This window comes from Salvia splendens, chromosome 2 (genome assembly GCF_004379255.2).
Source record: "Salvia splendens isolate huo1 chromosome 2, SspV2, whole genome shotgun sequence".
Classification (NCBI taxonomy): domain Eukaryota; kingdom Viridiplantae; phylum Streptophyta; class Magnoliopsida; order Lamiales; family Lamiaceae; genus Salvia; species Salvia splendens.
In genome coordinates, this window is record NC_056033.1 from 6,433,516 (window position 1) to 6,446,875 (window position 13,360).

The 13,360-nt window shown below is 36.6% G+C and overlaps 1 protein-coding gene across 1 annotated transcript; it reads left to right on the plus strand.

Annotated features, from left to right (window-relative positions):
- The first annotated feature begins 913 nt into the window (after window positions 1-913).
- On the plus strand, window positions 914-3,394 carry LOC121785734 (trihelix transcription factor DF1-like). The gene is made up of 2 exons (XM_042184156.1): window positions 914-1,328; window positions 1,817-3,394. The coding sequence occupies exons 1-2, from the start codon at window positions 1,072-1,074 to the stop codon at window positions 3,099-3,101; spliced, it is 1,542 nt and encodes a 513-aa protein (XP_042040090.1). The 5' UTR covers window positions 914-1,071; the 3' UTR covers window positions 3,102-3,394.
- The last annotated feature ends 9,966 nt before the right edge of the window (window positions 3,395-13,360 follow it).

Genomic DNA, 13,360 nt, shown 5'->3' on the forward strand with positions numbered 1-13,360 from the left:
CCCTGAAAATTGGGGGACCTGTGCAGTCGCACAGGCCGCACGGGCCAAGGGACGGGCCTGCACTTACACCACCTTTTTCTCACTCTCTTTTATTGTACAAATTGTGTATTAAAACACATTTAATATTATATCGTCTATAACTTTATCTATTTTTGGATGGAAGTACTACATTAGCATGTAGTTGTAATGGAAGTAGTGCACATACATAAATTAAACTATCTCATCAGTTTCGAGGGTGCTATCAATTGCAGAATTTACTAATGCAAAAATCAACTTATGTATTCCAATGTTATATTGAGCTTCACTATCAAACAATTTACCACTAAATTTTACTTAAGCATGTAACATTACTAGCTATACATAAACTAAATTTTATCATCAGTATCGGCAATTTTATCGAATGTAGAAACTAAATTATACATACAGCTAGCCATATATACCGAATGAATATTAATTAGGTTGCATCTGTATGAGATTACCGTTGAATTCAAATTCAGACAGATGTTGCGGTCGACCGTAAAATCGACACGTGCCGAGCTCGGCATCCCGGGCTATTCCGATGCTATTAGTAACCCTAATTACAGGTGATGCCTCTATAAAGAATATATTATCTCCATGCCACTCTAAATGACACATTTTTCTTTTCGGGGTCCCATTTTAAATGATACATTTTTTAAAATAGAAACATTAATTTCTCTACCTTTTCACCTTTTTACTTTATTCTCTTCACTAAACTCACAGTAACTGTATAAAATTTCGCATAAAAAAAGAAATATTTCAATTAAAATTAGAGTGATGAAACATTAGGGTTACTAAAGATTCCTGAGCTGAAAAGGAAATAAAATAAAAACTCTATTTCCATTTTGTATCCCATTTAAAATAGAGTGAGATTGACAGGCAGATCCCACCAAATAAATTAAATAAATTCACCACTCTCTCTATCTTCATAAAAACCCATAGAATTCACCATCATATGAGATATATATAGTATATTTATTTATTTTTTATTTTATAATTCAGTAATTGGAAGGCTACATCAGCTAGCTGGAGAAGAAAACTCCTTTTCACACCATGATTGGGGTTTCAGGTATCATCGGAACCACCACCGACGGATCCAAGGCAGAGAATAATCAGGAGAGCGGCGGAGCTAGCGGAGGCAGCAGCGAGGTCGGGGCAGGAGGCGGAGTGGATGAAAATGAGAGAATTGGCGGCGGCGGAAACCGGTGGCCGAGGCAGGAGACGGTGGCGCTGCTGAAAATTCGGTCTGACATGGATGTTACCTTTCGCGATGCAAGCCTTAAAGGGCCATTATGGGAGGAAGTTTCCAGGTGAGGATATAATAATTGAGTTCCAAACTTTAATTGTTTTTCGTTATCATTTAATGAATCGTTTCACCGATTTCGAGAATTGTTGAATTTTCTGTATGAGGAATCTTTCAGATCATGATTTTCATTCAATTTGCTGCTTTTTTTAATCATCAAAAAGGGGTTTTCGTCTTTCCGTTTCACTTATAAACAATAATTCAGCAGCTTTCAAGGAAGCTTATGTTTCCAAACTTTCACCCTTCAGATTTCGTTTTGTTTTTGGCAGTTTAGGCTAATTTTAGCAAAAGCATGAGCTGATTCAAGGAAGGCATCTTCTTTTTCTCTTAAAATCTGTGAATTCTTCCTTTTTTAATTTCCACCACTAATTCTGTAGAAATGAGTGAACAGATTCTGGGACCATTCTGGAAAATGAGCTGTTTCCAATTATCTTTTACTTATTGCTTTGTTTCCTTGATTTTATGTGTTACTAATTTAGAATCATGGAATTTCAGAAAAATGGCGGAGCTTGGGTTTCAACGAAGCGCTAAAAAATGCAAAGAGAAATTCGAAAACGTCTTCAAATACCACAAGAGGACCAAAGATGGCCGCGCATCCAAACAAGACGCGAAGGCGTATCGATTCTTCGACCAATTAGAAGCTCTCGAAAACACCTCTCCGAATAACCACCATTTCAGCACTCCGCCGCCGCCGCCTCCCTCCGCCGCGTCCACACCAATGCCGTCTCACGTCACTGTTCCATCGGCGAGTCCGACGCCGCTAAGCGTGGTGCCTCCACAGAATATATCCATCGTTAATCCGATCAATTCTTCGTCTGCTTCTCAATTTCAACTGCCGATGTGGAATTCGATGTCGTCGTCGACTTCCTCCGACGAGGACATACAGCAGCGGAGGGGGCGGAAGAGGAAGTGGAAGGACTACTTAGAGAAGATGATGGCGGAAGTAGTGCAGAAGCAGGAGGATCTGCAGAAGAAGTTTCTAGAAGCTCTGGAGAAACGAGAGCGCGACCGCATCGCTCGTGAGGAGGCATGGCGAGTGCAGGAAATGGCAAGGCTGAATCGCGAGCGCGATCTCCTCATCCAGGAGAGATCTTCCGCCGCCGCTAAAGACGCCGCCGTCATCTCCTTCCTGAAGAAAGTCTCCGGCCAAACCGATCTCCAGATCCCTACCACTCCGCCCCCTCCACCTCCGCCGCCGCAGCAGCCCCAGCCAACATTAGACATCACGCTGCATAGAGATCATAACGGCGGCGGCGGCGGAGATGATTACATCTCCGCGAGCTCGTCGCGGTGGCCGAAGGCGGAGGTGGAAGCGCTGATCAAGCTGCGGAAGGATCTAGAAGTGAAGTACCAAGAGAGCGGGCCGAAGGGCCCGCTGTGGGAGGAGATTTCGAAGGCGATGAGCAACATAGGCTACAACCGAAGCTCGAAACGATGCAAGGAGAAATGGGAGAATATCAACAAATACTTCAAAAAGGTAAAAGAGAGCAACAAGAAGCGGCCCGAGGACTCCAAGACATGCCCATATTTCAACCAGCTCGACGCCATGTACAAGGAGCGGGCCAAGAGCCTCGTCCCTTCATTCAACCTCGGGCCCTTAATGGCCCAGCCCGAACAACAGTGGCCTCAGCAGCAACAAATGCCTGACAGCGAACGAGATAACGACAACAACGGTGAAGATGAAAATGAAGGTGAAGATGATGAAGACGAAGCAGGCGATTACGAAATGGTGGCGACGAAGCAGCCGCCTTCGGTGACGAACGCAGTGGAAGGAGGCTAGAGAGAGAGAGAGAGAGAAAGAAAGGGAGGTAAAGATGAGGGCAAGTGGGGGTGTCAGATGTGGGCGGAGGAGATAAGGAAAGGAGTCAGAAAATGGGTTGGCATTCTCATTTTGAGTTGAATGGTGATGAAAACAATTTATATTTTCACAGTTAAAAATACAGTACTGCTTTGTTGGACAAGAGAGCTTAATTACCTTTTTTTTCATTTTATTTTTTCCTATATGTTTGTTTTTATAGATTAAATAAACTGAGGGACAGATTAAATTAATCAAAGGGATTTGGAATTTTGTTATTTTTTCTTTTATTCATTTATTTTTCATCCTAGACTGTAAATTTCAAATACTATTGGACTTTTCATTTAATTTTCTTTCTGGTGAATTTATTTGTAAGATACTAATGTTACTCCTACTATTTATTAGCATGTCTGAATATACACGGGTTTTATTAATGAAAAATAACCCAACGTGAGAGAGTGGCTTCGACATTGAAGTCGACTATTTTAGAGATGCATGTGTCAATCTACACTGCAAGGCATATTATTTTCAATTTTCATTATAGGGAATTTTAACAGACCATATTATATCTATCGTCTATTTTTTATATTTATTAGATGCCATGTAATAGTTTTATTAGCAACAATACAAGACTATAAATATTTTACAATCATTTCTTAAGAGATAAGTCAAGAACTTTCTTAATGAGGAAATATAAGAAATAATTTCTAACAAAATCAATTTTTCGTATAATACATTGGTAGTGATAAATGTACGTACATACATAATTGAATATTTTAAATATTTTAGAATGAAAATTAATTTATAAATATGAATTAACTTAAAATAAAATTACATGCTAATCATTTTGTAACAATTTAGGAAAATATTAAAATTTTAAATTAAACATCTACAAATTTAAGAAAAAATTAATTTTGTTAACAAACAATCACCAATAGCTAATACCATTCAAGTATATATCTTACAACAATAAAAAAGTTAAACCATTAACAAATAATTTAGTTAACAAACAATCAATAATACTATCTAAAACCACCATTCGAAGTAAAAAGTAAGTAGTACGGAGGAGTACTAAAAAAGTCGAATCTTAATTTTCTATACCCACTACAAATTCATAAAATGAACATTAAATCTCAATTTACAATAAAGAAATAAACATATCAACTAAAAGAAAACTATATACCGTATATTTGTTTATTCTAATTAATTAGTTATACTATTAGTAAGACAATTTTAAAAACTCTAGGATGCTAAAAAAAAGTACTACTATGAGTTTGTATTACATTTTGCATATCTATATATTTGTACAACAAATGTAATTTTCCATGTGATGTGTCGAAATCTGTACTGCCGGTTATGCAGATAGTTATTGTAATACTTCAATTTGTACCATGCGATGTGCCCACATGTCCATTGCAGCAAAAAAGACGATTCCGTTGCCTTGGCGGCCCCCACATCATGTGAGGGGGGTTCAATCAAAATACGCAGTAGCCCGTTAAGGGGGAGACCTTAACCTATTGGCTGTCAGAAGCCCATCTCCCAAAGCCTCACACTTGTGCCTGAGAGATAGAAGCAACTACACGACAGCAGTGTGATTCGAACCCAGACTCATTGCAGCAAGATCTGCCCCTCCGTTGCCAACTGAACTACGCCCCTGGGGGCATGTGCCCACATGTCCATATGCATATCTTTTGTCGATATAGTTTAATCGAAATTATTGGTAGATAAAGCAATATTTTCTATTATTTGATTTATTTATTTTAATTATATGAATAAAACATGCAAGTTTCGTACTTATTAAACTTTATCCATTAGTTTTCTGGGAATTGGGGTAATTTCTAATAAAATTGTGTGTTAATACTGTCATAAACTCAGTACCTAGTGAATTTGGATTATTTCAGTAGAGAGAGAGAGAGAATTTCAAAGCATGTGGAATAATCATTGACAATATTTATGTCTCGACTTTAGATCGATATGTAATTGTGGGAGTAACAAAATAACTATGGAATTAAGAAAATAGTGACGGACTATCATAACTAGGACAATCTGAAAATAAATACTGCAAGTCAGGTCAAATGGGGCTTAAAAAGAGTACTATTATTATAAAATAGAATGAATTTTGATTATCAAATTAATAAATAAATCTTACTCTAATGTCTTTTCAAATCTTCCTCACAGCGTATATACTTTCAACATGACATGAGAAGACACTTTATATGTCGTGAATCTTGCCATTTCGGGTAGATAGTAGTAACTGATTTACTTGTAATTTACTCCATAATTAGTCCACATCAATCAACTTTAATTAGCTAGGAAGACCAATTATTTATTCAATTTTATTGGAGACTGATAAATGCGGCCCATTAATAATTTTATTAACTAGTGTAGTCCACAACTTCTATAAGGGAAAAAAATAAAAATAAAAATAAAAATAAAAATGAAAATGAAAATGAAGAAGTCGATATTTCTCATGTTATAAAATGTTTTTTTAAAAACATGGGCACATATGATTATTTACTGATCGGTAAAATGTAAAAATGGCATAAAAGTTTCATTGGTTTTTTGTTATTTTTTGGGTGACGATACTTTTAAGACATGAATATAACGGTATACAGTCATATTTTCAGTTGCATAATCGTACTGCGTACATGTGATGTATTGTCAATTTTTTGTCTAAATATTTTCTTTAATTATTAATTTTATTTTTTGCTTTTACTGTGTTTTCATATATACAGATTTTAAAAGGGAATGTATAAATCTTAGTGTATATGTTTAAAAGGGAATGTATAATCTTAGAGTATATGTTTAAAAGGGAATGTATAATCTTTATGTTGATTCTCTCCACTTAGTTTTTTATTTATTGTCCAATCAAAAAGGAGAGAGTAACTAATGAGTAAACGCTATAAATTAAATTATCTCGAAAATAAAATTATTTCACATTATTTAGTTTCATTGATTTGAGATGTGACTAATATGTATTGAATGGAACAAATTTTATGTATATTTTTATATAATTATGTGTAACAAATTAATTTATACATATGCAGTGCAGATGCATGCAACCAACTAAAATTTATTACGATGTAACATAGTACTCCACTTTAAACAATCTTATAAGTGTCACTAAAATGTGTATTACCGTTAATCTAATGAGTTTGGTCGAGTGGCATGTGACTCCGACTCGTTCATCTTTAACCAAATAGCCAGAGGATTGATTCTTGTCTTTAGGTATGTAGCAACTTTAAATTCTTAGGTCAGTTGTCTCATCATTCGAGGTGTCTACAAAACAACACGATAAATATTCAATGACCCAGTCAATAGATACCCTTGGTCTAATAACAAAAATAATACTACTATGTATTACTGCTAGATAATTTTACTGAACACGACTTAAATATTATACTCTCTCGTCGTCTTACATTTTCAGACACGAAGTTAAAAAAATGTGAATTCGTAGTTAATTAAATATGTGTCCCATATTGATTTAGTACTCTTTTTCACTTATTCGTAAACACTAGTCTTGTTTTCCTATTTTTGCTTATTCCATAAAATTAATTCATTTTCATTTTTCATAAATTTCTATATTTAATAAGCTAAACGTCATTCTCTTAAGAATATTTTAATTATTTTTTCTTTATGTCTTTTTTTATGTTATTAATTTTGCTTAAATTTGTATCATCCATTATCAATTGCACATTAGAGCATCCGCAACGCTGCTCTTAGGGACGGACGGCGTCCGTGTAGCTGGCACGGCGGAGTGTTGTCCGCCGCTGTGCTCTTGCCGCTGGCACGGCGCTGCTCGATGCATCGAGCACGTCCGTGCCGCTGAGCAGCTGACGTGGCGGCACCGGATTGGCCAACGGCAAAGCCGTTGGCATTTTCATTTTTTCTTTTAAAAAAAATCAGATTTAATTAAAAAATCCAAATTAAATAAAAAATATTTTCACACTTCCCAAAATTATTTTCTCCCCACTTTTAATTTATTTTTCAATTTTTTCCTCAAAATTCACATTTTCATCTATAAATACCCCCACTTCCACACAAAAAATTTCACACCACACTACACAATTCTCATCTAAATTCTTTCATCTTCTCTTATCAATTCTCAATCTTTCACTCTTAAAAAAAATACCCGGCTCCTGCGATCACCCATTCGGCTCCCGCGGTTGGAACCATGAATGGTTCGGCTCACAACCATTCCCTAGTCCAGAAATGCAATTTTCGGCCCCTCCTCAAACCCAAGGTTCTCAAGTTCCGGGTGGCTACCAGCCTTACCCGGTGGACGATACGGGCGGCCACCCGAACCCAGATCGGGAGGGAGCGGCGGCTCTCAAACTCCTCATCTTCCTACTCCTACTCCTCGTGGTGTCCGCACCCCGTACATTCCGGTGGAGATGGATCAATTATTTCAAGCATATTTGATTATCTCCGAAGATCCGGAGGTTGGCACGAACCAAAGCGGTGATAGGTTTTGGTGGCGCGTCTCTCGCCGGTACAATGAAAACCTCCCGACTGGAACCATCGAGCGCAATGAGAGTATGATGCACAATGCCATATTCAGAGCCAACGAAGAAATCCAAAAGTTCCAGGGGTATTACCTCCAGGAAGAGCGGTCGGCGGGGAGCGGCAGGAGCGAGCTCGACATCATCAGTGCCGCTTTGGCGACCTACCAATCCCTAAATTACAAACCGTTCAAATACCTCAGCGCTTGGCAGGAGGTGCGTGTGCATCCGAAGTATAGGGGAGGCGTATCATCCTCCTCCAGCTCCTCCAGCAAACGGTCGAGGTCGGTATCCCTATCCGACGTCGGCGAGGATGAGGTGGCTAGCTAGCTCGTCGGAGCTAACTTGGGTAGCCCCCATCCTGGCCCGAGCAGTTCCCAACGCCGGCAGCAAGGAAGGAAGAACGCGACGGCCAACCGCAGTCGCGCCGCGACTCCATCCGCCCCCGCTCCCTTTGTGCCACCTCAACCCCCCATCAACTCGTTGTGGACCCTTTTGACCCAACTCAATTTGGCCGATAGGTCAAATATGATTCACATTAGGCAATGATACGGGGTCTCCGAAGAACATTAGGGATATGGCCAGAGGAATAGTCTTCCACGGGGGTATTTTTTAGCCTTTAATTATGTATTTTTTTATGATTTTAATTATGTATTTTTAGTTTTTAGGATTTTAATTATGCAATTTTTAATTTTTAGGATTTTTAGTAATTGAAGTATTTAAATTAAATAATGGAATGATGAGACCCTTGAGCACGTCCTTGCGGAAGAGTATGGATGTGGGTGTTATGCTCTTGGGGAAGAGGAGGGAGTAAAAACTAATAAAAGTGGGTACGGGCCCACATCTATACTCTTGCTAAATAGCACGGACGTGGATGCTATTAGTTCCATTATAAAATTCGAGTAAAGTGACATTTTTATTGAATGGCATAATAAAATTTATCAGAATCGACTTCATTTTATACATCAATCGATTTTTGATAGTGGAGTAGAGGGCATGATTTTGTGGTAGGGTACATAATAATTAGTGGCATCAAAACTTTAGTTAAAATGTTGATGGTCCAAAAGGTAAAGTCCATCTGTAGGCACGTGCATGTATTATTTTATGAGTTATTGTAATGAAATGAACAAGGAAAACAGAATAGGTGGGTGGGGCATTCCGTCTTTCTGAATAATGATGAAATTATTGATCTTTTTACCACTACTACTATGACTTGGGGAAGTGATTAATTTAGCTAATTAAAACTCATCAATCTATATTACTTTAAGCTAAATGGAGTATTTATTTGTTTTACGGATGAATCCTATTTTATTTTAAAATCGATTATTGAATGTGAGCTGGATTAATTAAGGAAATCAAAGCCTACGAAATTAAAATTATTCTATAACACTATTGGTAAATGGTAACCCATATCTCACCTTGTACCTCAACTTATACTTCTCATTTACCATATCATCATTCCCTCAATTTTTATACAATTCACAATTCCTATAACCTCATACCTCTCCTCGCACCTCTATTCCAACAATTTTATTTTTATTTTTAACAATGAAACTGCAACTTGCATTGATGTTATGAAAGAGTGAAATTAAAAATTAAAAATGATTTATAAAAAATGTTGCAAGGTGTAGTAGTGACTGGAATAAATTCTATAGGGTACGGGTAGGGACGAACTAAGTCGACAAGCAAGTCACAGTACCATTTTAAAGACAATTATTCTGAATTAGAAGATTAATTGAGATTTTTATTACATTTGGTGGTCCATAATAAGAAGCTAATTAAACTCAATTACGAAACAATAAGGTCTGGTGGGTTCTTGTTGAGTAAAACGCTGAAACCCAATGCAAAGCCCAACAACAAACGGAACACGTTTCCTAATATTTTCCTGTAATTAAAAATATAATATGAAGTGCTAAAATTCATTAATAAATCATTCAAAGACGATCGCGTAGATCGAGACTTGGAATACTTGATAAAAGATGAATCATTATTGTGTGTTCAAAAATTTGACATCCGATAATTTAATTTAAAAATAATACGGAGTAATTATAGATATAGATATAGATATTATTAACCTCTATGAAAATAACCAATCTTAAAAGACTATGGCCAGTGGCCACTATAGTTAAAAAAGGTGTAGGTTAGTCTTCTACTACAATCTTTCTTCTATTCAATGATTTTGCCCAATTATGAAACTAATTTCAATAGCTATTTTTTATTTTGTCTCTGATAAATGTGGGGCTACTTTTCAAATTTCATGAAAATGAATTTTCTATTTAAATGCTTAAAGTCCAGGTCATTTGTTACAAATTAATAAAAAATCTTGATATATATATATATATATATATAGGGTCATGATCTATGGAAAACACCTCTTAACCATATAACTAGAGAACAAATAATAGCCACAAGATCAAAAAAATCAAGGGCTAGTATTAATTTTTGAATTTAATGAGATATTAGTTCCCTCAATCACAAATTTACTCCACAATAATAAGGCGGGGGTATAATGGTCATTGCACATCCAAAATTAGATTACATCATTGGCATTTGAAAAAGAAACCGCATTCTTCTCTTCTCCTCCTCTTCCTTCTTCTGCAAAATAGTTCTCAGCTCTCCTACCGCCGATTCGTCCGATTGAAGAGGAATTCGATTGGAAATTATCAATATTTTCGCGATTCAAGTGACTCTCTTTACCCGACGAAGGAATCTGCATCGATGTCTCCAATCATCACTCTTCCAGCGGCCAACAACACCGCCACCGTCAACAAGGCGGCGGCGGCGCTCCGGAAGGAGCTCATCGCGGTGATCAAGGAGAAGAAGGAGGCGATGGCCAAGGGCGGGACGCTCTACGACATCTTGTCGCACATGATCGTGGCATCTGACCCCGAGCGGGAACACACAGATCTATGATATAATTTAGCCTGCATTTCCCAATTTATCTTCTGTTTTTCTTAGTTTTGATTTCCTTTAATTAGGGAATTAACATTAGGTGATAAGCTATCGTTGCAATTTTTATGATGGGATGTAGTGTAGTATTTGAATTTTGTGAGATTTTAGCTATGCATTTCAGATGTAGCCCCTTTCTGTTTCTTCTTGCTCTGATCTAATTATAATATCAATGTTGAATTGTCCCAAAAATAATCATGCTAAGAGTGAAGAGTGAAGTAAAATCATGCTAAGAGTGATGTGTTTTGTAACAAGAGTGAAGTAAAATCAGAACAAGAGTGATGTGTTTTGTGAACAAGAGTGAAGTAAAATCAGAACAAGAGTGAAGTGAAATCAGAACAAGAGTGATGTGTTTTGTGAACAAGAGTGAAGTGAAATCAGAACAAGAGTGATGTGTTTTGAGAACAAGAGTGAAGTAAAATCAGAACAAGAGTGAAGTGAAATCAGAACAAGAGTGATGTGTTTTGTGAACAAGAGTGAAGTGAAATCAGAACAAGAGTGATGTGTTTTGTGAACAAGAGTGAAGTGAAATCAGAACAAGAGTGATGTGTTTTGTGAACAAAAGTGAAGTGAAATCAGAACAAGAGTGATGTGTTTTGTGAACAAGAGTGAAGTAAAATCAGAACAAGAGTGAAGTGAAATCAGAACAAGAGTGATGTGTTTTGTGAACAAGAGTGAAGTGAAATCAGAACAAGAGTGATGTGTTTTGTGAACAAGAGTGAAGTGAAATCAGAACAAGAGTGATGTGTTTTGTGAACAAGAGTGAAGTAAAATCAGAACAAGAGTGAAGTGAAATCAGAACAAGAGTGATGTGTTTTGTGAACAAGAGTGAAGTGAAATCAGAACAAGTGTGATGTGTTTTGTGAACAAGAGTGAAGTGAAATCAGAACAAGAGTGATGTGTTTTGTGAACAAGAGTGAAGTAAAATCAGAACAAGAGTGATGTTTTGTAAACAAGAGTGAAGTAAAATCACAAGATACATCAGTAACATTAAACGTAGACGGAAACTAACTATATCGAAGACGAATCTTAGAGACTACAGCCACCGCGCCCCGCTCTTGTTCCGAAACTCCGCTTCTCTTCTACGGCAGCTCATCGTTGCGTCTCCTTACCCGCCGACGCTGATTCCGGTGAGTCCGACGTAGAGGTAGGTTTTGATTTGGGGTTTTTTCAGCATTGGCGCGACGATTGAATCTGCCAACAGCCCCTCCGCCCCGATCGCCTTTGCCAGCTCCCCCACCGCCGCCAGTATCCTCTCCGGCGCCACCCCCAGCTCAGAATTACGATTTGGAAGAAGAAAGGATCGCAGATTTGGAAGATTTCGCGTAATTTGATCGCATGTTTTAATTCAGAAAGTAATTTCCAAAATTACCCTCAGCATATTTTCTATAATTAAAATAAATAATATTTGTTCCATTAAGATGTGTGGCTGAGATTTGTTCTCTAGTTATACACTTAAGATTAGTTATACATTGATCACTACCCTATATATATATATATATATATATATATATATATTTTTTTTAATTTTTTAAAGTTTAACCCGAGAAGTTTTGGATAATCAAATTGAAGAAGCCCATTTGAGGGCCCGGCCCGTGTCAATATCACCCCATGAATGGGAACCTACTTGTGCATTTTCTTTACTTTTTCATAGTGCCTTGAAAATAAATTTCTATGATTAAATTATTCAAGAAATAAATTACGCCCTTAAATCTGATGTTGGTTTGTGTCATCTTCATAGTGATCCAACCCAATTTTGTTGTGAATCTATTAGATCTTGTGTATGCCCTATAACTTTTATTGGAAGGAAAAGGGAGAGAGACTATCAAGAAACATATTGATCAAATTCATTATTTATGTTAGTGCTGATTTCTATTCACAAGTCAAATGAAAACAGTTATTATGATAGTGGACTGGAGCATATGATATTTTTCCTTTTATCTCAAAGCCTAACTTTAAGTTTTTAAAATCAAAAGTCGCTTTCTAACATAAGCATCTTAACAATTTCTTTCCTCAAACTATTATTTGTAATATTTTTCTATTTTAATGCGCCACTTTGTTATTTCACACTTCACAGCCAATAGACTGAAAAACAGATAAGGTCAAAAAAAATTATTTAATTATGTTTAATATCCATTTAGCTTATGTACATTGAATCAATATTTGACCTTTCCAATGTATATGATAATTTGACCTTTCCAATGTATATTCTGTTTCCACCGTGCTGCCATTCTAGCATGTGATACGTTTATTATTTTATATATATTTTATATCTATTAGTTAGTTATGTTATTTAATTAGATATTTAGGGAGTGCATATCTTTTGTCTTGCTCATTAAGTTAGTATCCACTATTATAAATAGTGGACATTGGTATTCATTTCAATCAATCAAGAAATATCAATTATCCTTCTATTTTATTCTCACACTCTCTTCTCTTTTTCATCGTGCACAAAAGCATAAATAATTTCAACGCCGGATTGATGGACGGGCAAAAGCTCCCGCGACGTTCGACGCGGAATCTATCGTTGAGAAACTTCTTCCTTAACAATATGTCATTTTAATAGGGAGATGATCCTCTGTTGTGTTAAAAAATACAGCAGGGAGTGCTGTTGTTAAGACGCAGTCAATTTCACAATAAACGCAACAAAATTTTAGAGAGAGGAATTGCAAGTTCGATTATTATTAAAGCCACCCACTTCTCTTTCTCTGGTTATTTTGTTTTACCCTATTTCTTTGATTAAATAATTTCAGATGGGTCCAAGTCATTTTTATATAGCTACTTATATTATGC

What these genes read in the sequence shown, in the direction of transcription:
- LOC121785734 (XM_042184156.1), top strand. Translation starts at nt 1,072, where the DNA reads ATGATTGGGGTTTCAGGTATCATCGGAACCACCACCGACGGATCCAAG. An exon ending in TTATGGGAGGAAGTTTCCAG is followed by an intron (nt 1,329 to 1,816) that starts GTGAGGATATAA and finishes ATGGAATTTCAG; the next exon opens with AAAAATGGCGGAGCTTGGGT.